The 26745-nt window shown below is 41.3% G+C and overlaps 1 protein-coding gene across 2 annotated transcripts in view; it reads right to left on the bottom strand.

Moving 5' to 3' along the window:
• The window catches only part of tenm3 (teneurin transmembrane protein 3), a 280572-nt gene that overhangs the window by 38282 nt on the left and 215545 nt on the right, over nucleotides 1-26745 (bottom strand). For both annotated transcript variants that reach the window (XM_030724603.1, XM_030724604.1), the window contains 10 exons: nucleotides 21450-21521; nucleotides 14962-15139; nucleotides 13391-13411; nucleotides 7152-7276; nucleotides 6841-6948; nucleotides 4238-4392; nucleotides 1358-1459; nucleotides 1029-1202; nucleotides 844-903; nucleotides 502-664 (listed from right to left, as the gene is read on the bottom strand). In XM_030724603.1, the coding sequence (XP_030580463.1) occupies nucleotides 502-664; nucleotides 844-903; nucleotides 1029-1202; nucleotides 1358-1459; nucleotides 4238-4392; nucleotides 6841-6948; nucleotides 7152-7276; nucleotides 13391-13411; nucleotides 14962-15139; nucleotides 21450-21521 (1158 nt within the window). The remainder of the gene's footprint in view (nucleotides 1-501; nucleotides 665-843; nucleotides 904-1028; nucleotides 1203-1357; nucleotides 1460-4237; nucleotides 4393-6840; nucleotides 6949-7151; nucleotides 7277-13390; nucleotides 13412-14961; nucleotides 15140-21449; nucleotides 21522-26745) is intronic.

Here is a 26745-nt window from a genome sequence, read left to right as displayed (position 1 = left end):
AGAATCTTTACTACCACCTGCACTGATTTTAGATTTAAGCTCTTTATTATATCTTATATCTTATTATATCTATTATATTTTGTTTGGGGGGGGGGGGGGGGGGGGGGGGGGGGGGGGCATGCAAACTCCACACAGAGAGGCCCAGGCCATGGTGGAATCAAACCCAGTCCTTCTAGCTGTGCTAACCACTGCGCCACCGTGCTGCCCTCAGATTTTGTTAATATTAGACTTTATTGTTATTTTATTTTATTATTATTGAGGACTTTACTTTTTGGTATTTTCCATTTAAGCTCCACTATAACACAATTATTTTCTAATCTTTGGGGTAAATAATATTTCTTATTGTTTATGCTCATTATGAAGATAAGCATTTGACTGACACGCCATAACACGCAGAGTTTACCATAATGTAAATATTGCAATAGGAAAAATAAGCATACATGACACACAAGCCCTCTTTTGCATGTCCACTTTCTATTTGCATGTACTCTATATACAGACCCGTCGGTGGTTGGTTGCGTCGTATGGCTCGAATCCGGATGTTTCCCAGATCAGCCACGTACAGTGTCCCATCAGGAGACACCACCAGAGAGGAGGGACAATTAAGCCTGGCATCTTTAGCATAGCCATCTCCTGTCTGATAGCAGTCACAGTTTGCATCATTCTACAGGACAGCAAACAAGTGAGACACAGTGAATAACAGCACAACAGTTAACCTCATATGCATTCTAATCCAATTCACTACCTGGGTGCTATGCATTCATTTTAAGTTCAAATACCTTCACTGAGCTGAGCAAAATGACAGGGGACTGAAAATAACAGTGAAGCTGAGGTGGTGAGTACCTTGCAATCACAGTCAGATGGTGCTCCAGCTAGATGGGTAATTTCTCCATCAGTTGACACCTGGTGTTGTGGTAAATGAAGTGAAGCAGAACTGAGACTCATAGATTTTATTACAATACAGAAAATTCACATGATGATAAGGAAATTAGTCTGCACATATGTGCCATCGATGTCCTGCAGATTACCTGTCGAATACGGTGGATTTTCTTCTCATCTGTCTCTGCGATGTAGAGGACGCCACTGTAGGACAAGGCGATGGCTGAAGCTCCCTCCAGCATGGTCTGAACGGCCCTCTTTCCCATGGTGTATTCTATACCAGGCACCTGGCAGTGCATGGGACGACCTGCCACAATACGAACCTGAACACACACACGCACGCACACACAAACAAAATTCATACATGATTGTTGGTTAAGACTGATTGAGCAGCATTGTGCATTTCATGCTGTGGTCAAGGAAAGCTCTAAAATACACACTGCACAAAGTATGCATTGAACAAAGATATACACAATACCTGTCTATTTTCAGTGATCTGCAGCACAACATTGTTATCCAGCACATAGATAGAGTTATCCATGGGGTTGATGGCTAAATCTGTGGGCCATTCTAACCGCACCTGGAAGCAAAGAGGAGGAGGAGAGGTGACACACACACACACACACACACACACACACACACACACACACACACACACACACACACACACACACACACACACACACACACAGTGTCATATTTCATAGCAGGTTTCTTGAGATTCCATGTATGACTTTGAGATTTAATATCATAGACACATGCCAGACGATATACACTAAATAAAATCATCTGAACTGGAAATCTTCCAGTTTAATTCCAGAGTCACCATTTTCTTCATATTTAAGTATTATAACTGAAATTCTTAGTGCCATCCAGTGAAGCCAACAAGTAAGAATGTTTTGCTTTTAGTTAGTTCTTAGTTGTTCTGGGATTTCAGCTGCTCCACAGGTCACAGCCTCTGTTGTAATTTTCATTTCATTACGTGCCAAATAAGGGCCTGAGCACGAGACACAGAAGGGACCCTGAAACTGCTGGCTGAAGATATATGTATATTTCATAAAATAATAATTCACATCGGCAGTGATGGCACCTGGTTACATCAGGTCACTAAAGTTCATATTGAACTCAGTGTGTAACTTTGCCAAGTCAACTACTCTGTACTTTAGTGTAGTGACGTGTAGCCACATGTTCTCCTTAATGTGTCTAAAAACACAATATGGGCTTCATAAATCATTCTGGGTCTTGTTAGGAGAGACAGCATCCATCCCACTTTGGATGGAGCAGCTCTTATTTCCAGAAATCTGGCCAAATTTATTAAACTCCCCAAATCCTGACTATCCAGAGTTGAGACCAGGAAGGGAAGTTGCAGTTTTACATGCCTCTTTGTAGATTCACTCCTTTTGTCATTCCCCCAGAACCCCATCCCCACTGAGACTGTGTCTGCTCCCAGACCAACAAAAACCAAACCAGCAAAAAACAAAGAAGGATATAGCATCCTCAGAGTCAAACTGTTAAATGTGGATTATTCTATGACATGAATTTTTATCTTAGGAGGAAAAAAGTATTTCACCTTAGTTTTTTGGAGCTTGGGGGGTCCCTGATAATATATCAATCATAAAGTACCAAACAACAATTTCAACAAGTTTTATTAAAACAAACATCAGCACAAATGGTTTTTCAATCAGTGGGTTAGAGATTAGGTGCACTTTGCATTTGTGTTTCTGAATTTGTCTTCTGAAGCCCATACCGGCCTGACTAGGGTGAGGCTTTCTAGTGGAAAGCCAGCATGGCGGACCTGCCCCCAGAGCCTGAGAGGCTGGAGGACACCCGGTCCTGAGGGTGGAAGGGTTTCAGAAGCTGCGTTTGCCAAAAGGCCCCCATTGGCTGTGCTGTGGACCACCATCCTGCGACAGGGGATCTGTCATAGGATGGCTAGGACAGACGGGGCATCTTGGTATCACTACTGAATTGTCATGCCCAGGGCGAAGTGCCATCTCCACCCACATCCCTCATGCAGGACCCCAACTGGGATTAGAGGTAAGCCTGCAGGCTGCAGGAGCCAACTGCCTGAAGGTGCTGCACAGGAGCAGAGTTCCAAGGCCCATCTTTCCAGACACCCATCTCCCTGGTTTATCCCTTTAATGGGCTGCATGCACAGGGTTAAAATAGACCATGCTGTGGCCCTGGCTCCAGATTGGTGCTCACTATCACCTGGTGAGATTGTCACCATGGTGCCCCAGCACGGTCTCCTTGACTGGCTCACTGTTGCCTGAGAAAATTGCCACCACCACACCCTTCACTGGGTCAATGTCACCTAGAAAAATTGGATCCCTGACCTCCAGCAGGCCCCAGTGACCCACACCCTGCCTTGCCCCAGGGAGCCACAGGAGAACCTTGACCTCCATCTCTCATTTTCCTCTTCATCCACAGACTCATTGTCCGTAAGTTTTCAAAATTAGGAAGCATAAAATTAGAACTGGTCACACAATGTTCGTGCATCCATTTCCTGTAAGTAATAGCAGATACTACAGCAAAAAATTGATTATGTTGATAATTATGCATCCCTGCACATCTCCATCCATAAGCATATAATTGTTCAAAAAAAGTGGTCTAACTATGCAATGTTGCCCTGAGGCAGCGAATGAAAAACCACCATTTTAGTACATGAATAAAGACAAAAAATGTCTTTACTCAATCAAATATGCTTCTTTACATATTCATGCACATGGCAGATATTTTTATGAAATTTATTTGACTTTCTGCTGGCAGTTTGTGCGAGTCGGCTATGACCCCAAGAAGGCCTGTTACACCTCCAGACAAAAGCTCAAAACCACACCTACCTCAAATTCATTGGTCAAAGACTCATCATTAGATTTTGTGAACTTCTGATTTGCTTAAAAAAATTAAAATGAGGGTGTGAGGGCCTAAACAGTGGTTTGTTGCCTGAGGCCAACGCCATGCCATAGAGGGTTAGGTCTCTTTTTTCCAAGAGAGAGACCTCAACGTGTATAAACAACATATAGAAATAACATCTGGAACAGCTGGAAAAGGGTGGAGTGCCCTCTCAGGGATGAGTTACTGCCCCAGGTGGAGGAGTTTAAGTATGTTGGGGTCTTGTTTACGGGTGAGGGGAGAGGGGAACGGGGACAGATTGGGGCTGTGGCTGCAGCGATGCAGACTCTGTACTGGTCTGCTGTGGTGAACAGAGAGCTGAGCATAAAAGTGAAGCTGTAGATTTACTGGTCGACCTACCCTCACCTGTGGTCACGAGCTTTGGGTAATGACCGAAAGCAGGAGATCATGGATATACAGATACAGCTGACTGCCTCTTAGGGGTGTAATCCCCTTCAAATGTTACCTGTCTTATGTGCATGCTGGTGTCACAAGTCAAAGGTCTCGCAGAGGTCAGATCGTTGCTGCCCAACACTGTGGAGATGATTCCATTACGATCCACTTTCCTAATCATAGTTCCATCCACAAAATAGATGAGTCCATTTTTATCAACTGCAATCCCTGTGAGTAGAGAAACACACACACAATTCAACGTGATAGTTACTTATTAATAGAACCACTTCAATGCAGTATGCAAAAGAACTTTCTCCTGGATACTCTAGAGACATCCCGACGTGTGACATCTTCTAGAATCCACTGAACCTTCAACTAATGCTGTTATGGGAGCAAAAGGAAGCCCTACTCCATATTAGTGTGGTGTTCCTAATAAAGTTTATTATGATTTTATATTTATGTAGGATAATGCGACATTCAACTCTGGAACTATTATAGAATAGAATAGAACAGAACTTTATTGTCATTATACATAATATGAAATTAATCATTATACAACAAATTATATAATGACATTCTGCCATAATATAACAAAATTGCGTTCAGAACAACCATTCAGAGAAGAACAGACAAGACTAACATAGGGAGATGGGTGTCCGCAGCCGCTGCCACTACTGGTTATTCAAAAGTAGTGGGATGTTGACATTAGTGTCCATATTCAAATATGCTCATGCTTACATTCTTGAAGGTTTTGATGGCTATGAACAAGTTTGCGCTGCTTCCTGAGCTTGATGAAAGAAGCCCCGCACAGCAGTGTTTCTTTTTGCAAGCTATCTTGCATACCTGGATAGATCCTCATTGTGACAACTTCACAACCCATTCTGTAAGTGGTACACAGGATAACTTGAGTTTTATTCCCCTCAAGCTGAAAGAACATTTAGAATTCTCTGGAGCTTGAAAAAGGTGACCGGACTGTGGGCTTCTGCTAATCTTCAATATGTTGTTCAAGAGGAACAACACTGGCATCCCTTATGTGGCAGGCTTGTCAGAGAAACTCAGAACAATTTTCTCCAAGCATCACATCCCAGTGTACTTCCAACCGAGTCACACTCTAAAGGCCTTTACTCACCAGATGCGTAAAATACGTGCAATTGTTTTGTGCGTTAAAAATGTTTTTTGGATTCACCTGTGTCGTCGAATTCTGTGTCGTTTTGTGTGTAAAGGCCTTAAGACAAAAACTGGTCCATCCCAAGGACAAAACTCCCAAACACAAGAAAGGCAACATAGTGTCTGCTGTCCGGTGCAGTGAAGAGCGCTCGGACACTGGAGCAACCAAACAGCCTCTTCACAAATGAATGGCACAACACAGAAGAGTCACCTCGACAGACTCAGCTGTACATCTGCATCTGAAGGTCAAAGGTCACTCTTTGAGGATGTCAATGAAAGAGGTGTAAAAGAAGCATCTATGTCCACGGCGAACAACCATCATCAGAGGAGGTGGATTACATCACCAACTTTCCCCCACTTACAGCGCTGTCCTGAGCTCCCTCCCCAGGTGCCTCAACCCCCATTCACACCTTTGTTCAGGTGACCTCAACAGGTCACTTGATAGAATGGGGCAAAGTCCCAGATTGGTTTCACCTGAAACCACTGACTGTGGAAACCCACACCTTTCACACCTTGGCACAAGTGATTGTCCACATGAACAATAGAGGGTCACAACCACCTCCAGGGGGCTACGCCCACTGGAGTTTAAATACCTGGGTTTCTCCACATTTTGGTTGAGAACTGAAGAAGCCTTTCAGATGAGAGGTGAAACGTCTGAAAGAAACTTACAGAAGTTCAGTTGCCTTTTGTCAAGCTCCAGAGATACTATGACCTTGATGACAGAGAACCTACAAAGACACAACATTTAGAATTCTAATAGGACTTTGAAATAGTGAGAAAAACTGCTCTGTAATGCTCTGTAATGAGTTCCCTCCTGTTTCCGTCAAAGAACGAGAGTTGTCTAACAGGAACATGGTAACCAAATGTGGCATCTCTGCCCTCGCTTATTTAATTGAAGGTGCTGTATGTTGGCTTGTGGGGATTCTGTGCCTCTTCAACTAGCTCCTTTTTAGGAACACTGCTGAAGAACCATCAGAATGCTGTGGCAGAGAGGGCACTGCTTTTAAAGGGCAGGGGAAGATCTGAGCTGATTGTTCATGACTACCCACACCCACTGATAATGTATCACAAACTCAACTGTTGCATTTCCAGCTTTTCACAAGGAAACAATAATAATATAAACAATAATAAAAAAAGGACTAAGCATTTTAATATCTATTCTGCCTTTATAACTAATGCCACCTAATTTACAGATCATTGCCACAGCAGAAAGCTTCAACGTCCAGGCTGTGATGTTTCTTCAAAACAGCTGAGCTAATAATAAAAAATGAACTGAAATTGAATTTAATTGAACAGATATTTCAGCTAGCTCCTACACTTCACCTCCCACACTGTGTGTATCATTTGACCACTAGAAGGAACTTTCAACCTTTCAATGCAGCTCTGCAGTTCTGGTGAACAGACAAGAACACATCTGACATATAATAAATCCAGTATGGCTATGGTTATGAAACTGTCTATGACTGTGTGTGTGTGTGTGTGTGTGAGAGAGAGAGAGAGTGTGTGCACCTTTTGGTCCCAATAGCTGAGCCTCTGTAGCTTTTCTTCCATCTCCACAACGTGCTTCATCAAATGGAGGACACTGCTCACCTGTACCAGCCACTACTTCTCCATTACCTGAAGAAATACACACACACAAACACACACACACACACACACACACACACACACACACACACACACACACACACACACACACACGAAGTAGTAACCATATTAACCAAAGAAAGGTGAAGAACTACAATTTTACTGGTGTCCTGTCCAAGAACACTGTATTATAATTAAATGAAAATTTTAGGCAGCACAATGCTGATGCTTACTAATGAGGTCGCGGGCACCACTGAGCATCTTGGGACGGTAAATTCGTCGTGAATTAGTATCCGACACATACAGCTGCCCTGTTACTGGGTCTGTGGCTAAGTAGTAACGGTGAGCTGGGTTGTTGCTGTAGTGACAGATGAACAAGAGTGGGAACAAATAAGACAGGAGAAAACTCATCTTTGACATCAGTGGTGGAGGAGTAACAGTTTGCAGAGTACACCCTGACTTAAACAGCTGTGCTGGGTGTACGGCATTCCAAAGTAACCCATTACTGTAATCAGCTCCCATTTGTCTGAAACACTAAAGAAATGAATAAAAAGGAAGGAAAAAAGGTGCCTTCTAAAAGGCCTGTATGTACCTTTAAAATTTCCTAAAATGGTCAACCTTACAATAAAATCCACAACAGTTCAGATTAATACTTTTGTTCCAGTGTGATGACAATGTGAAAATGAGAGAGACTTCCTAGGGCTCATGATAATGAAGAAGTAGTGAATAAAAAGCAGACTGATGGACTGAAAGCCAGGAGTGTTAATTTACTATCAGGGCTGCTGGTGTGTTGGTTGGTGTAGTTATGCTGTAACTAGTGTGATAGTGTGCACTTATGTGTACGTGCATATGTGTATGAGTCTTTGCTTGAGATTTAACTGCATGTGTGACCTATGTATGTGAGAATGTGTGTGTGTGTGTGTGTGTGTGTGTGTGTGTGTGTGTGTGTGTGTGTGTGTGTGAGAGAACATGAAAAGTAGGTCTGTCTGTCTGGATCGAATGATGCGGGTGTGATGAGCCATCACTTGTCTGTACCACACTCCAGCCAATGTCTGTCACACTGTCACATAGATTCCATCTCTCTTTCTCCCCCTCACACACACACACACACACACACACACACACACACACACACACACACACACACACACACACACAGATAAATCTGGCACAGATAACTACATCTATCCTAAAGGTTCAGCGGTCTCTGATAATCAGCAGATGATCACAGGTTGTTAAATAAGATGGCCACAAACAAACACACTGAGTCTATGTAAGTGAGACAGTTTAGGTGTAATTGTACGGTGGTAACTTTTCCATTTAATCTTTAAGCAGAAAAACTGGCATAAAATTGAAACATTCTGAAGATTTAAGGCAACCAAAATATCATAATCTTTGGTTTCAGGGAGGACAAAACTAGAAGCACAGCAATGTAAGGAAGAACTTGTGAAACTCATTAAAAATTGTGTTTTAAGTAAAAAATGAAATTTATTTAAAAAAATAATTTTGGGTGGGTCACAAAATAAAACCATGTCTCACCAATGGAAAAGAAGTTTGAGGTATGTCTGCTCTGCTGTATCTTTTTGAGGAGGTAGGAAAGAAAGAAAAGCTGCTGTTTGAACTCACTGTTCAGAGAAGAGGAAAAGCGAAAGCTGAGAACAGGCCAGAGCAGCTATTGTAAGCATTGGTATGTTGAGGAAGAGAGAGACGCAAATTTGAGATGCTCCTCACTGTAAAAGACAGATGGCCCAAGAAAGCCCAGTTAAACAGGCTTGACCCAAGAATGGAGAACTTTATTTGAATTTTTCACAGATTTTTGGATCATCCAAATTAAAAGACAGAATATGCTGTTTCATATGTTGTTTTTACAAATACTTTATTAATATAAATGAATAAAGTAATTTCTTTGACAAAAAGGATGCCAGTATAAAGATCTGAGAAGTGGAATGATGTGATCCCCTTTCAAGGTCCTCCCGAGGATTCTAGAGAGACATACAAACATTTATTTTCTATAGCTAAGCACTTTTTATCTAATGTTCACACACACACACACACACACACACACACACACACACACACACACACACACACACACACACACACACACACACACACACACTCTGATGAATGCACTGGGGGCACCTTGGGGTTCAGTACCTTGCCCACAAGTTTCAGATTGGTAAAAGATGAAATAAAGAGTGTCACACTAGGCCAGGGGTCGGCAACCTGTAATCTGGAAAGAGCCATTTGAACCCGGTTTCCACGGAAAACAAAACAGTGAGAGCCGCAAATACCAGCGAAAGTCGGTAGCCGCTACCGCGAGTGATGCATATATTGTGAAACGAAAATAAATAAATAGATAAATAAAATGATTTTATTTCAAGATCACAATAATGTTCCAATTTAAAACTACAACAAAAACCGAACTGACAAAAATAAAATGCATTTCAACTGGATACTTATAATTTACTTCCGCGAGCCGCACAGACCCGCAGATTAAGCCTGAATGAGCCAGGGGTTGCCGACCCCTGCATTAGGCTGACATGAGTGTAAAGAGTAAATAATGTAATCAAAGACGTTAATATTTTAAATACTATCATGTCTATATGTCTAAGGTATATGGACATGGACCTAAGGCCCACCCACAAATCCATGGTAGATACTGTGTAACAAAAATATGAATACTGATCAGACTTTCAGATATGGCTTAAATTCACATTTTATCTGAAAACTGAATATTTCCCTCTTAAATGTAGTTCAGAAGAAAGTATGCAACCACTACTAAACTGATGTTGTGCATAGTATTATTTATTGTGGAAGGTAATCAGGATAACACATATCTGTATATTTTCCTTCCAAACTTTTCTCCAAGGTTTCAGTGTTTGCCCTTGAAATCTACCCTGCTCAAAAAAATTAAAGGAACACTTTGAAAATATATCAGATCTCAATGGGAAAAACCCCTGCTGGATATCTATACTGATATGGACTGGGTAATGTGTTAGGAATGAATGGATGCCACATTGTGTGATGGAAATGAAAATTATCAACCTACAGAAAAAAACAACTCAATTTGGCCAAAATTTCACTGAAATAACTCATCGTACTCTGCAATTTGTATGGCCACCACATGCTTGTATGCATGCCTGACAGTGTCGGGGCATGCTCCAATTGGGACGTGGTGTCCTGCGGGATCTCCAGATATGGACCAGGGCGTCACTGAGCTGACAGTCTGAGGTGCAGCCTGGTGGAGTTGGATGGACTGAAACCTAGTGTCCCAGAGGTGTTCTACTGGATTTAGGTCAGGCGAGTGTGGCGACTAGTCAATGTATCAATTCCTTCATCCTCCAGGAATGGCCTGCATACTCTTGCCGGATGAGGCCAAGCATTGTCGTGCACCAACAGGAACCAAGGACACATTGCACTGTGTAGGGTCTGACACTGGGGCCAAGGATTTCATCCCGATACCTAATGGCAGTCAGGGTGCTGCTGCCAAGCGTGTCTGTGCATCCCTCCATGGATGCGCCTCCCCAGACCATCTTATTTCAAAGACCTCATAGTCCCATATCACCCCAACAGAGCACTTCACTCTCAGACTGCTGGCTTACTTGTGGTTCCTAGGATACTTAAGAGTAGAATGGGAGGCAGAGCCTTCAGCTTTCAGGCCCCTCTTCTGTGGAACCAGCTCCCAGCTTGGCTTCAGGAGACAGACACCCTCTCTATTTTTAAGATTAGGCTTAAAACTTTCCTTTATGATCAAGCTTATAGTTAGGGCTGGATCAGGTGACTCCGAACCAGCCCTTAGTTATGCTGCTATAGGCTTAGGCTGCTGGGGGGTTCCCACGATGCACTGTTCCTTTTCATTCATCTTATTTACTTTGTTTATACTCCACTCTGCAACCGGTCACAGCAGATGACCCCCCCTCCCTGAGCCTGGTTCTGATGGAGGTTTCTTCCTGTTAAAAGGGAGTTTTTCCTTCCCACTGTCACCAAGTGCTGCTCATAGGGGGTCGTTCTGACTGTTGGGTTTTCTCTGTATTATTGTAGGGTCTTTACCCACAATACAAAGCACCTTGAGGCGACTGTTTGTTGTGATTTGGCGCTATATAAATAAAATTGAATTGAATTGAATATCAGTCCTTCCATGGCTCTGTCCAGCTCTCTAGAATCTCTTGAGGCTGTGATGGGAGACGCAGTAAAGCTTCTGGCAATGGCACGTATTGATGTGCCATCCTGGAGGATTCTGACTACCTTTGCAATCTCTGTAGGGTCCAGGTATGGTCTCATGCTATCAGCAGTGACACTGACTCTATCCAAATGCAAAGTGAAAAGACAGTCAAAAAATATGCGGAGGGAAAAATGTTAGTGTCATCTGTCAAACCATTCCTATTTTGGCAGTTGTCTAATTGTTGCCCGTCTAGTGCACCTGTTGTTAGTTTCATTAACACCAAAGCAGCTGAAACCGATTAACAACCCCCTCTGAACCGACCCAAATATGCCTGAAGTTTAATTGTCTTGATGCTATACTCTAATTAAAGTGTTCCTTTAATTTTTCTGAGCAGTGGGGAAAATAAGTATTTGATACACGGCAGATTTTCCAACTTTTCCCACCTACAAAGAATGGAGAGGTCTGTAATTTTTATCATAGGTACACTTCCACTGAGAGAAACAGAATCTAAAAAAAAAGATCCAGAAAATCACACTGTATGATTTTAAATGATCAATTTGCATTTTATTACATGAAATAAGTATTTGATCACCTACCAACCAGCAAGAATTCTGGCTCTCACAGACCTGTTAGTTTTTCTTTTAAAAGCCCTCCTATTCTGCACTAATTACCTGTATTAATTGCAGCTGTTTGAACTCATTACCTGTATAAAGACACCTGTCCACACACTCAGTCAAGTCACACTCCAACCTCTCCACCATGTCCAAGACCACAGAGCTGTCTAAGGACACCAAGCACAAAATTGCAGACCTGCACAAGGCTGGGATGGGCTGCAGGACAATAGGCAAGCAGCTTGGTGAGAAGGCAACAATGGTTGGTGCAATTATTAGAAAACGGAAGAAACACAAGATGACTGTCAGTCTACCTCAGTCTGGGGCTCCATAAAAGATCTCACCTCTTGGGGTAAGGTTGATCCTGAGAGAGGTCAGGAATCAGCCCAGAACTACATGGGGGGACCTGGTCAATGACCTGCAGAGAGCTGGAACCACAGTCTCAAAGATGACTGTTAGTAACACACTATGCTGTCATGGATTAAAATCCTGCAGGGCACACAAGGTCCCCCTCCTCATGCCAGCAAATATCCAGGCCCATTTGAAATTCACCAGTGACCATCTGGATGATCCAGAGGAGGCATGGGAGAAGATCATGTGGTCAGATGAGACCAAAATAGAGCTTTTTGGTATCAACTCCACTCGCTGTGTTTGGAGGAAGAAGGAGGATGAGTACAACCCCAAGAACACCGTCCCAACCATGAAGCATGGAGGTGGAAACATCAGACTTTGGGGTGCTTTTCTGCAAAGGGGACAGGACGACTGCACCATATTGAAGGGAAGATGGACGGGGTCATGTGTTGCAAATTTTGGCCAACAACCTCCTTCCCTCAGTAAGAGCATTGAAGATGGGTCGTGGCTGGGTCTTCCAGCATGACAGTGACCCCAAACACACAGCCAGGCAACTAAGTAAGAAGCATTTCAAGGTCCTGGAGTGGCCTAACCAGTCTCCAGACCTGAACCCAATAGAAGATCTTTGGAGGGAGCCGAAACTCAATGTTACCCAGCTACAGCCCAGAAACCTGAAAGATCTGTAGAAGATCTGTATGGAGGAGTGGGCCAAAATCCTGCTGCAGTGAGTGCAAACTTGTTCAAGAACTACAGGAAATGTCTGACCTCTGTAACTGCAAACAAAGGTTTCTGTACCAAATATTAGTTTTCTGGTGTATTAAGTACTTATTTCAGGCAATAATAATATATAATTCAAATTATATATTTAAAATCATACAATGTGATTTTCTGGGTCTCTTTTTTAGATTCTGTCTCTCACAGTTGAAGATAGAAATTACAGACCTCTCCGTTCTTTGTAGGTGGGAAAACTTGCAACTTGCAAAATCGGCAGAGTATCAAATACTTATTTTTTCCACTGTATATAGTTTGGGACACTCTCAATCACTTTAAATTAACTTAAATAGGACTGTAAATGAGATGCGGAGATAGAAAGCAGAGACAGATAACACCCATACCCATACATCTGCTCTTATTTTGGTGGTAAATGTCAGGGGTTCTAGTCCCCCAACTTGTTGCGTCTCTCTATTTATTGTAATTATTTTGATTGTAATTGTAAATTTGATTGAAATGAAAACAACAACAACAAGCAACAGACCCCCCCCCCCCCCCCCCCCCTGAGAAATCTGGTGCATGAATAGTGGAATGAGAAGAAATTTAAAGGTTAAAAAGGATTAGTCACCCTTACCTATGCCTGAAATCTTTGTTTCTTTAATTGAAGCAACCAAAGGCAAGAAAACAGAGAAAAACATGTTAGTTGACAGATTAGTGCTTGACAGATATTACGAGAAAGGTGAAAAATACTACAAAACAAGCATCAGTAAGAATTTGAATGATGTCTTACAGAAGTCAGTAGGAAAAACAGTTTAGATAGCTGCTAGACTAAGAGCTTTGAGAGATGAACACTTAAAAAGAAGAATACTTCTAAATTCAGAGCACAAAACCAGACTTCCTTCTTGATCAGAGAGCCTTTTAATCTTACAGTGCTTTGGCTAACAAATATGAACTCAAATGGAGTGGTTATTACTGTAAAGGCAGTGTGTCCAATCTGGCCAACTAGCTTTCCATCTCTTCCTAGCAAACCTTTTTTTCAAGCAAACTCTTCCAAGAGTAATGATCTGGAGATTAACAGTTGAGTGCCAGAAAACGCAATGCCTAGAAAAACTAAATAAGAGAGTTTGTAGTGGCTAGGTTTTTAGGGGAAGGGGTAACCCTGCCACGATAAATGAAAATATAAAATAAATGGAGGGCATACACCACACAGAAAGGCCACAACCAGAGTTTAAAACAGAAACCCTTCTTGCTGTGAGTAGACATGCAAACCAATGCATTACCCTACTGCCACCATGTGACAGGTTGAACTCATCAACTAATCACAGCAACTAGTCATATGCAGGTTTGAGGCACCTGACTTAGTTAGTAGATAAGATTACAGCCCCATTTCATAATACAAGACTCTTCAGCAGATGTCTTATTATCTTCTTCAAAACTATTTTTGCCCTGATTTGAAGGCCTTGCCCTAAACCTTTATCCAAATACTTGTATTTCTATGGTAAACAAATTACAGAAAGTACATACTGCAGTCTTGTACACAGATTTATACTACATAATGTCTTTCTATTTTTATAATCTATAACAATAAGCCAGACATAATGCATACTTACAAGGTATTCACATCATATTATACTCATGTGTGCACAGGAATAGTACTACATAATGCATCCAGACTACATAATCTGCTGATATAATACATTATGTATAATATCACTATAATCATAATGCAACCATGTTGTTTATGTTTGAGCAATAGTCTGCACTATACGAACATATGAATATCGTATTGCACATCTTTGAAGGGTAAAGAACATGTACCAAATTTCATGGCTCAACTACTTGTGGTTTTGGAGTCTACAGACTGGAAAGGTAAAATGTCTCAGAGGGACACCTGGATGGACACAGGGACAGATGGACAGACAGACCGCCAGCCAGTATTACACCAATATCCTCCCGCTTTATTTTGCGCTGGAAGATTAAAAACCCAAATACTCTTAAGTCAGGTCATTCTGACAACTGACTGTGTGTATGTATGCATTTACAATGACCCTGAGAAAGGTAGATGAAATGGTTTGGAAATGCTTTCTTGGAAAAGGATTGTGAGATCTGTGGGTGACATTTCAAGTTCTGTGACATTAGGTGATGTGTTTCCTGGATTCGGTTTTGAACCCTAATCCAACAGCAGCAGCCCATCTTGCATCCTACCTGAGCTCCATGACACTGGTAACATTCCCAGAAGGAAAAATCCTTCTGATGTAGTTGAAGTCGCCAATAAAAATGCTGCCATCTGCTCCACATGCCAGAGCTAAGGGCGCCAGCAGCTTGTTGCCCTCTGCCTGCCCATTACAACTGGGACATGAGATGCTGCGGCGACGACCATTTCCTAGAAGAGGAAGTTGAAATCCATTTTTAAAGTCTGAAACAGTTGCCTTCTGCTGTGTGATGAATGAAATCTTCAATGTACATGGTCAAAATTGAGTTACAAAAGTTGATTTAATTCACAAGTCATTTCCAAGGGAACAGGTTTTTAATTTCAATTCAATTCAACTTTATTTTTATAGCACCAAATCACAAAAGCCGCCTCAAGGCACTTGATATTGTAAGCTAAAGACCATACAATAATTACAGAGAAAATCCAACAATCAAACGACCCCCTATGAGCAGCACTTGGTGACAGTGGGAAGGAAAAATGCTCTTTTAACAGAAAGAAACCTCCAGCAGAACCAGGCTCAGGGAGGGGGGGTCATCTGCTGAGGGGGGAGAGACGGGACAGAAGACACACTTAACTAATGATTAAATGAAGGGTGGTGTACAAACACATAGGGAGTGAAATACCCAGTGCATCATGGGATCCCCCCAGCAGCCTGGGCCTATTGCAGCACCGGATTCAGGCCTAACTAAAAGTTTGATCATAAAGGAAAGTTTGAAGCCTAATCTGAAAAATAGAGAGGGTGTCTGTCTCCTGAATCCAAGCTGGGAGCTGGTTCCACAGAAGAGGGGCCTGAAAGCTGAAGGCTCTGCCTCCCAATCTTTTAAATAATTTAGGAACCACAAGAAAGCCTGCAGTCGAAGCGGGGCCTGATTATTCAAGACCTTGAATGTGATGATTTTAAATTCTATTGTAGATTTAACAGGGAGCCAATGAAGAGAAGCTAATATGGGAGAAATCTGCTTTCTCTTTCTAGTCCCTGTCAGTACTCTAGCTGCAGCATTTTGGATCAGCTGAAGGCTTTTCAGGGAGCTTTTAGGACAGCCTGATAATAATGAATTACAATAGTCCAGCCTAGAAGTAATAAATGCATGAATTAGAAGATCAGTTAGCTGTTTTACAACTACTCGTTCAAGAATTTTTTAGATATAAGGAAGGTTAGGACAGCTGGGTCACGTCATGGCTTTTTAAGCAATGTTTTAATTACTGCCACCTTGAAGGCCTGTGGTATAGTACATTAATAAAGACAGACTGATCCATCCATCCATCCATACATACATTTTCTTCTGCTTATCTGGGGCTGGGTCACGGGGGCAGCAGCCTAAACAGATAAAACCAGACTTATATACTGGCTATAATGCGTGTCCTGGGTCTGCACCCAAGATCCAGAAGACCTCACCCACAAGGCAGCCAGAAGGTATTCTCGTCAGGTGCCTGAATCACCTCGGTTGGCTCCTTTTGATGTGGAGAAGTAGTGCCTCTACTCTGAGCCCCTCCTGGATGGCTGCACTCCTCACCCTAAGGGAGAGGTCAGCCACCCTTCGGAGGAAGATCATTTTTGCCACTTGTATCCGCGATCTCGTTCTTTTGGTCACTACCCAAAGCTCACGACCATAGGTGAGGGTAGGGACGAGGGTGTGCCCAGCGTTTTGTGTTTCGTTCTGTTTTTGCAGAGTTTTTTTATGTCCTAGTTTTTTTTGGTTTTGATTATTCACCTTAGTTTAATGTCTTGTTATTAATTATGGTTTACATTTTGATTTCCTAGTTCCCTTTGTTCCTGTTTCCCTTGCGTCTCTGTCCTGTTTCTGTATGTTTCCTGTTTTACTTTGACAGTCCTTTGTTCATTGGTGCTTTGTGTTTAGCTTTGCCCCTCACCTGTTCCCTGATTACCTTGTGTGTGTATTTAAGTCCTCAGTCTGCATGTGTTCCTTGTTGCGTCGTTGTCAGTGATCCCTCTGCTGTGTCACTCTGCCCTTTAGTTGTGTTTATTTCCGGCACCTGTCCAGCCCAGTTATGTATTCTTTGTCATTCATCTCAATAAATCACCTTTAAAGATCATTTTGCCTGTGAGTCCTGCATTTTGGGGTCTACCTTCACCTGCATCACAGCACAACATGACAGGATTTGCTTGTTTTTATTAGCTTTGATTTTTGGTATAAACTATAGTTTTAGTTTAGGTTTCATTAGTTTTAGTATTAGTTTTAGTATTTTCATATTTTGTCAGGTGCAAGAATCAAGGCACAAGAGTTACTATGTGTAATAAAAACTCGACAAAAGGTACATTTAAAAAAATTGTATTCAACAACCAACTATTCACAAGATAGCAGTAATAAGTGCTAAATGTGTGTAATATTAAGGACACTCATGAACATCAACATAAACTCCAAACCTCAATAAATTCTACAATAAACTCTACAATAAACTTCAGCATCAGTGCAGCAGATTAACAACACCTACATGTGGTGTTTGACAAAAACAAACTCTTTGAAGGAGTCAAAGGTCAAATCCAGCTGCATCCTGATGTTCTCAACACCTGATGCTGCTTCTGTTTTGGAGCTAGCTTGGTTAGAAGCTCGCTGATTAGACTTGCAGGGTCTTTGCGGCCTCTGTACACAACCTGTGGAAGTGGCCGACCTCATGTCGCATTTCTGCTTGTGTAGCTGGATTGTGTGTGTTAATTACCTTGTGGTCGTGTGCCGGTGTTTTATATGCGGTGCTGGCTGGGACTTTCTTTTTTGTCCTCACTCTTTGTGCTCAGTTTTTTGCCTGCAAACATATTTGTCCCTGTTTTTTCACTTTCTTCATTCCCTCACATCCATTCCTATAGTTTCAGCAGCTCCCTCCAGGAATTTGCTGACATTTGTGAGTCCTTATATCGATGCTTTGATTATTATTCCTGATTGTTATTCTCTGACTGATGAAGTAGCCGGAAACGCACGAGGACTGAACAGGTTGATCACAACATTGCGGCTGCGTGGACCCGACGAGTAGTCACATTTCTCCAGAGGTGCACGTCAGGTTACATTGTAGGATCAGAGCAGTTTCTGTAGCCGTTGAGCGGTTTTCAGGTGGACTTTCATGTTTGTGGTTTTGCACATAAGAAGTGCTCCACACGTTTTCATCATCCACAACAAGACACTTCTTCTTCTTCTATCTGTGCTTTCGTACTCAAAGAAACTCCATATGGGACTCTGCTGCTTTCTCGGCAAAGCGCTGCCATTACTTAGGGACGTAGTCGAATGCCTTCCCCAAGTCTACAAAACACATGTAGACTGGATGGACAAACTCCTGTGGACACTTCCTTGAGAGGATGAAGAGTTAGTCCAGCGTTCTTCAAAGTGAGACATCAAAGAGACACCTCCTGTGGTTCTATTTTTTTCTCTAATGTCTAAAATTTTATTTGTAAAGAAATCCATGAAGTCACTACTAGTTAAAGTGAAAGGAATACTCGGCTCTACAGAGCTCTGACTCTTTGTCAGCCTGGCTACAGTGCTGAAAAGAAACCTGGGGTTGTTCTTATTTTCTTCAATTAATGATGAGTAGTAAGATGTCCTAGCTTTACAGAGGGCTTTTTTATAGAGCAACAAACTCTTTTTCCAGGCTAAATGAGCATCTTCTAATTTAGTGAGAAGCCATTCCCTCTCCAGCTTACGGGTTATCTGCTTTAAGCTGTGCGTTTGTGAATTATACCACGGAGTCAGGCACTTCTGATTTGAAGCTTTCCTTTTCAGAGGAGCCACAGTATCCAAAGTCGTACGCAGTGAGGATGTAAAACTATTGACATCATCAACCTTTGTGGGAGTTTAGGTCACTGCTCTGCACTGTGTTGGCACATGGCACTGAAGAAGATAATAGTATATTATATCCTTAAACTTAGTTGCAGCACTTTCAAAAAGACATCTACTGTAATGATGTTTATTCACCACTGCTGTGCTGCAAATTTAAATGTTATTAGGAAATGATATGACAACAAAAGGTTTTCAGGAAATACTTTTAAATTGTCAGTTTCCAGAGTGTGATTAAAGTGGTGGGTGGGCTCCTTTACATTTTGATAGAAGCCAGTTGAGTCTAATAATAAATTAAGGACCTGAGGCTGTCATTTTTACATCTTTTTACATCATTGATCTTAAAAACATGAGTATAATTATTTAATCCAAACTGAACATTAAATCAAATAAAAATGTCTGTGAAATCAGTAAGAAACTCAGAGTAAGGGCCAGGTCAACAGTAGATAACAAAAATAAAACTAGAATTTTAATTTTCCAGTTTGGGTGTACAAGGCTAAGAGTAAGGACATGAGTTAAAATTCTGTCTAGGTATTTGGTTAATTAATACGCTAGAGTGGAAGATTGCTGCTACTCCACCTCCTTGGCTTGTGCTTCAAGGCTGCTGGGGGGTTCCTGTGATGCACTGTTTCTTTCTATTCACCTCATTTTACTCCGTTTATACCCCACTCTGTATTTAATCATCGGTTATTATTAATCTCTGGCTCTCTTCCACAGTGTGTCTTTTTTTCACTCCCCTCAGCCCCCCTCAGCAGATGACCCCCCCCTCCCTGAGCCTGGTTCTGCTGGAGGTTTCTTCCTGTTAAAGGGAGTTTTTCCTTCCCACTGTCACCAAGTGCTGCTCATAGGGGGTCGTTTTGACTGTTGGGTTTTCTCTGTAATTATTGTAGGGGCTTTAACTACAATATAAAGGGCCTTGAGGCGACTGTTGTGATTTGATGCTATATAAATAACATTGAATTGAATTGAACTGGTTTGTTCTTCGGTGGTTGGGGAGCAGACAGTCTCTATGGGGATGGGTTTTGTGGGGTAGCTGGAGGAGAGAAGCTGCAGAGAGGCCTATAAGACTGCAACTCTGCTTCCTGGTCTCAACCCTGGATGATTATTGTACAGTCTTTACCTTACAATATAAAGGGCCTTGAGGCGACTGTTTGTTGTGATTTGGTGCTGTAAAAATACAACTGAAATAAATTTGTTTGATAATGGACTGACAAATATACATAACAATAGGGTAATCCAAGGAACTCAATATCTAAGGAGAACTATTGATTTGCACAAGTTATGAAGGTCTCTGGAGCCATTTCTAAACAACTGCAGTTTTCAAGATCATCAGTTCAAACAATTCTGTGTAAGTACAAGTTATTTGGAATTGTCACCACTTCCCCAAAGACTGGAAGAAGACCCAAACCGTCAACCTCAGAGAAAAAAGAAATTGGTTAAGATGTTTAGGAACAACCCAGGAACCACCAAGGCTCAAGCCTAACATGAACTGTAAATTGCTGGAACACCAGTGTCACTGTCCACAGTGAAGAAAGTTTTAGATTGCCATGGACCGAGAGAGCGCCAACCAAGGAAGAAGCCCCTGCTCCAAAACTGACACCATCAAGCTTGACTGAAATTTGCAGTTGCCCACCTGGACAAGCCAAATGCCTTCTGGAGAAAATTTTAACAGTCAAACACGACAAAGATTGAGCTATTTGGCCTCAATTACAAGAGGAACATTTAGAGGAGTAAAGGTGAGGCTTTCAAAGCATGGTGGTGGCTGCATTGTTGGTACATTGCACAAAGATACATGTCTTTGGAATGCCATTTGGAATGAAGGAAAACTACGTCCAAATTCTTCAATGTGACGTCAAATCAACAGCTACACGATTAAAATTTGGACACAACTGGGTGTTGATGGCTACCAAAAGCATCTGACTGAAGTGCAAGTTGCTAATGGACATTTACAAATAAATTTAAACTTGTGCACCCAATTCTTGTTTTTTAAAGTTAGTAAAGATATGTGCTGTAGAATCACTCCCCCCCTGGAAACGAACAGTTAAAAGAAATAATTAATCACAACTCAACAAAATTGTTGGTGTGCGTAACATGCTTTGTTAGTTTTGTTTTTCACACACAAATTTATTTTTGCAAGTATTGATAGTATTTTTTTATATGTTAAAGTGATGAAGTATCTGATTAATAGACTTGTGCTCTTTCCCCTTTTTTTTTTTTTGCTCCCTTTCTCTCTCCCTTTTTCTTCTCTTTATTTTCCTCTTCTTCAGCCTGTCAGCTCTGGCTGTTACATAGTATGTGGAAAAATAACTCAGATAAATAAAATAAAGGGTTAAAACATCAACAAGAAGAGCCTATTGAGAACCTATAGAGCTCATCTTGAAATAGCAAATATGTTTGGCACAACAACGCATTCAGATCACAGTTCTGCTTGCAAGATCTACCAGACATGACAGGCTTAAAAAAAAAAAAAAAAAAAAAAAAAAAAAAAAAAAAAGAAATAATTAAAAGTCCCAAATTACCATGATATTCATGCTCATGATGAGAATATGTAAACTTCTGACCAAAACCGTGTGTAACAGAAAATTTATAGAGTAGGTCAACCTTAAAGAAAATATACAATCAACATGCAATGACATTATCAGTCCTAATTACACAATTACATGTTCAAGCAAATCAGTAACATTTTATTCAATACTTACCCATAATGCTGCTGATGACAGGGGGCTGCTGGGAAATGAACACATTCTCACCGTTGCCTTTGTACAATATACCTGGTGGCAGACAAAATGTAAATATGAGAGACAGATAAAAAACGAACTGACAGAGCAAAAGCAAGTCTACTTGGTATTAATGTCTGTGCTTTTAATGAGAGCACTGGTATGACAGCAGGAAATCACAGCTGCCGTTCTGTAGTGCTTTTTTTTCTATAATTAAAATAAATATCCTAGTATAAACATTAGGACCCTGTCAATAAGGTTCATATTGTGGGTTATTATCTTCGAATACAGATTAGACTATATTGCATATATGAAAGCAAGGTTTTGGAAACATATCTGCTTTTATCTAAACATTTCTACAGTGAGGTCTGATAAAACACACGCTGTTAAGCTACAGGCTTATAGCTAACGCTAAACTATGTAGTCAAGTTCATGGCAAAGTTGATTAACAACAGTTCTACTAATTTCATTGAATGGTACAACACAGTTCAATCATAAACTGTCTTCATCACACTAATGAACTAAAAACATTTAAAAGAACTTATCTTCCCCAGAGAAACATGTCAGATAAAACTGAAATCCTGAAATGTGGGAATTGACTTGTCTGAGGAGGAATGTGTATGTTTATGTGTGTAACCACAGACAGCTCCTTTCCAAACCACATGCATATGCAAACATATTTAGGGATGTTTTGTGTCAAATATATGACACTTTCTAGCACTTTAACCACATGGGCCCTGGAAGATGATACAGCATGTAAGATTAAAGGGATGCTGCAGTTTTCACTCTGTGTGGGAAAAAAACATCTCCTTATGGAAACTGGCTTCAGTCTGCTCCATCTATTCATCTATCTTCTTCACTATGACCTGTCCAAAGTTAAACTGAAGCATCTATAAATCAGCAGTGTTTTCTAGCCTCTGGTAGACAACTATTGTGTTTAAGATGGGAGCATTGCTGAGTATGTTACAGTGTAATAGTAGGAAACATGGCATATGAGCACTTCCTTCTGACTGCTATTCTGGACAAAGAGGGTCTTTCTCAGTATCGAATCATGTGTAGACTGAATGTTTCTGAGAGGATGTCTAAGGCTGCGTGGCGTTTTTCCAATGGGTGTATCCAAGCATGTCCAAAAATAAACACGTCATGAGAAAATCAACACACCACCTTTGTTTAATCAGATAGAAGTTTGATAAACTAAGAACACAAAACTCTTTTCAATAGGAGACTGCCTCACAGAAGTCTAAGAAGACAAGTAATTCCTGAATCACTTCTCAGGGGCTTAAACACAACCAAATGCTTGACATGGGCTCAGAGCTTTGCTACGCTAAAGCTGGACACCTGCAGTGAACCATCTCCACCCTGGCCAAGGAGAAGCAGGACTCAGTCTGCAGAAACATACTCAACCCTCTTTACAGCTTTTATTGAGAAGAATTTTACAGCAGCACCAACACAACTGAAGAACAATTTAAAGACCAAAGAAGACTAAAGAGTGCTTACTCTCAAGAACTGCACCCCACAGTCACCTGGCCTCAACCTCACTGAAAACCTTTAAAAACCTTTACTAATTATAACACAATACACTTCTATTAGCCTGCTATATATAATAATTGCACCACTGTGAAATGCTGCTTATTAGTTAATTGATAATACATAATGATGAAAACATTGTTTAGAAAGTGGGATTGTCACACGGGAATCATGCGAGGGTAAGAGAGAAGGAGAGTTGTATGTTCAGAGGAATTTCTCTGATATGAAAGGGCACAAGTCAACATTTGGGTTGATAGAAACAATGAAGGCTGACAAAGAAGGGACAGTGCAAAGGAAGGACGATGAGTGGTGGGTTGTCTGGCTTGTGAGGAGATTGATGAGAAGGAGAGACGAAAAGATCAACAGTGGAAAAGCGAGAGATGCACTTGTTCTTCAAAGTGAGACATCAAAGAGACACCTCCTGTGGTGAACTGAATTATTAAAACTCTGCCCCCATCTTGGAATCCAGCCCATCTTTTCTTTCTTTCTTTCTTTCTTTCTTTCTTTCTTTCTTTCTTTCTGCTTAGATGCAAAGCAAACTAGGAATCCACACAGTACAGTAGTCAGTAAGATGCCAGTATACGGTAAACTACTTATATACAGTGGGGGAAATAATTAGTCATTCCCCCTCTGAATTTGTAAATTTGCTCACTTCCAAAGAAATGAACAGTCTCTAATTTTTATGGTGGTAAATCCAGGCAAAAAAAGAACAAGAAAAAAAACTTACTTAAAAGTCATAAATTCATTAGCATTTCTTTGAGTGAAATAAATATTTGGTCCTCACAACCCAGCAGTATTCTGCCTCCCACAGATTTCAGTTAGTCAGTCAGTCATATCTGTTATTGATTGATTGATTGTCTGATTTCAACTCGTTATGTGTACATTCGTTCTACAGAATCAAGTCCTTCCATTCCAACCTCTCCAACACCACGGGCAAACAAATTTCAGTGTTTGTGCTTTATTTTGGGAGAATGCTCAAGTGGTGAAGCAAGCCATGCACAAATTTGGTTTGGTACCTTCTCCCCACACCCTTCAACATGTTTGTAACTCAGTATGTGGTGGGAATAAGTATCAGCATCTCAAAATTTAAGATATGTCTGGTGGAAAAAACTGTCTGGTGAAGGTAACCAGAAGTTCATGAGTGAAGATAGAGGCAAAAAGAGACGGACAGGCAGACTGGAGCTGCATCTGAAGTGATGGAACTACTGTACTGGTCTGTCACCATGAATAGAGAGTTGAGCTTCAGAATGTAGTCTTCAATTTACCAGTGTTGTAAATGAGTTTTTATGAGGTTTCATGAGGTTCATGGTAAATGTTTGTCTTTACTAAATGTACATTTATTTCCCTGAGAAATTTGTCTGGAAAATAACATAATTAAAATACACAAGTACATAATGTTTTGGGTCAGAATGTTCCTGCTATGTCGCCACTGTATCAATAACAGAAGCAAGGACTCCTGAGTGGACTGGTCAACGAAACTAAACATGATCAAGGAACCCTTGGAGGGAGAAGCAGCTGTGGAATCCTTTCTCTCTGTCTTGCACATTTCTGGTTTTGAATAATGATGTAACCAAGATAGATGTGCTGTGACTATATGAAACTATAAGCTGAATTAGAATGTGCCAGTACTTCATGCCATCTCACACGGTATGGCATGCAGTCTGATCCAGGTTAATCTGTAAACTGTTTGAAATGGTTTGATTAAATTTAACAATTGGACTCCTTATTCCGTTTGTTTGGTGTCATTCCTGTTTGATAAATGAACATGCCGGAACCTGGGGGGATAAGCTGGTTTTTCAGGTTCCTTCACCAGTCAATGTACATGTGGGTGTGGGGGTGGCTGTGGCTCAGGAGGTAGAGATAACCTACTAATCGGAAGGTTAGCGGTTCGATCCCTGCTCCAGTCTGCATGCCAAAGTATCCTTGGGCAAGATACTGAACACCAAGTTGCTCTCTGAGGCAACCGTTGGAGTGTCAGTGTGTGTGAATGTTAGATAGAAAGCATTTAAGCTTAGAACGAAGTACGGCTGAATGAGGCATGTTGTGTAAAGAGCTTTGAGTGCTCAACATAGAGTAGAAAAGCATTATGAATGCATGGGAATTTACCATTAGATCCTTTCCCAGGCCAGAAGACCCATCCTTCTGGCCTGGGAAAGCCTTGGGATCGATCAGGAAGACTTGGCTAGGATGCAACATTGTGGATAGTCACATGACAAAGAACTTGGTACAGAATTTACAAGTAAATGCTGTAAAACAATAGTCAATGAAAATTCAATTTGGAGCTTTTTGGTCAACATTTGTTTTCACATACTCGGCATATGATATTAAGCTCATAGTTAATGTAAAAGAGCTTGCACACTGACTATCAACAAGCAGTGATTAGAAGGTGAAAGGTATTTGGAGAAATTAACATGTGTACTGTATAGTTTTCATCTGTGAAACTTTCTGTCATGATCATACTCAAAAGTTTTTAAACCCAGCACGACATTTTTCTACTTGTCCGTGCATCCCATATCAATCAGTTGCTTTGCCATCATCTCTATATCAGTCTCTTTCTCCTTGCCTCTATCCTGCTTTCCCTCTCTGCCTCTTTCATCTCTCTCTCCATTAGTAGGTGTTGATTGATCAACAGAGTCCGAGCCAGCAGGGGAGTCAGCAGGGTCCACACATGCTGTGCTGCAGTCTACAAAGACAAGCAACCAGTTGCCTGACTAGAAAGAAGTATGTCTCTGTGCGTGTGTGTGTGTGTGTGTGTGTGTGTGTGTGGGGGGGGGTGGGGGGTGGGGGGGTGGTGGGGATGAGAGAGCATGTAATTCTCCTGCTGTGTTAAAAGAGAGGCCAGGATGGCTGTCACTCAGCTATCTATATGTGGGAATGAAAATGAGTTTATTTGACCTTGATTTTAAAAGAAGCTTAAAACCCAGATTTTTACATTCTTACCACATCGACGAAGAGCCCTGACAGTCTGGTCTCATCTTAAAGACCCAGTGTCAGCAAAGACAGGATGATAAAAGCTTTGTTTTGCCTTACATCTTTTACTGAACACACTAAGTTTAGAGTGCAAAAAACACTGCAGACAGATAAAACAAAGCAGCCAGCCATTATAATGCCATGTGAATTAGTTTAACTGCTGCACAGCTGGAAAAAGAACTGAAGCATGTGTGAAAGAAAACATGCAGAAGTAAAGAAAAAATAACAAACTGCTTCTACTGCTGAATCAAAGAAGCTCAATCTGACAACATGTGACCAGATAGGCTCTAAATGAGCTTAAAAAACCAAAAAACCCTCCAGGTGTGCTCATCTTTAAACAGTGCAAAGGCAACAACTGGCTCAGTGTGTCAGGACTCTACGAGCTTTTGGAAATGGATCTAAGACCCCGTTTACACGAAGCCGTTTTCACTGGAAACGGTGTCGTTTTGATGCGTTTCAGCCTTCCGTTTACACGATAGCGTTTCAGAAACGATCTGCGTTTACACGATGACACGTGAAATGATGAAAAGGATGTCGTTCCCATGCCAGGCCACAAGTTGGCGTTGGTTTTCTCTTTGCAAAGTTTGTTTATGCAAGACGCGCATGCGTGGAGTGACACGGTAGGCAGCGCGGCAAATTGTTCTTTACTTACAAAACGGCCAATGTGAGAGGTTTTGTGTGGACTGACGATGAGGTTGGATCGCTGCTGCACACAACGCTGAATTACAAAACGGTAAAAACACAAGAAAAGCATAAGAAGCACTCGTGAATCCGCGAGTAC

Source organism: Archocentrus centrarchus, unplaced genomic scaffold, assembly GCF_007364275.1.
Source record: "Archocentrus centrarchus isolate MPI-CPG fArcCen1 unplaced genomic scaffold, fArcCen1 scaffold_38_ctg1, whole genome shotgun sequence".
NCBI classification, from domain to species: domain Eukaryota; kingdom Metazoa; phylum Chordata; class Actinopteri; order Cichliformes; family Cichlidae; genus Archocentrus; species Archocentrus centrarchus.
This window is presented reverse-complemented; position numbering and strand designations above follow the sequence as displayed.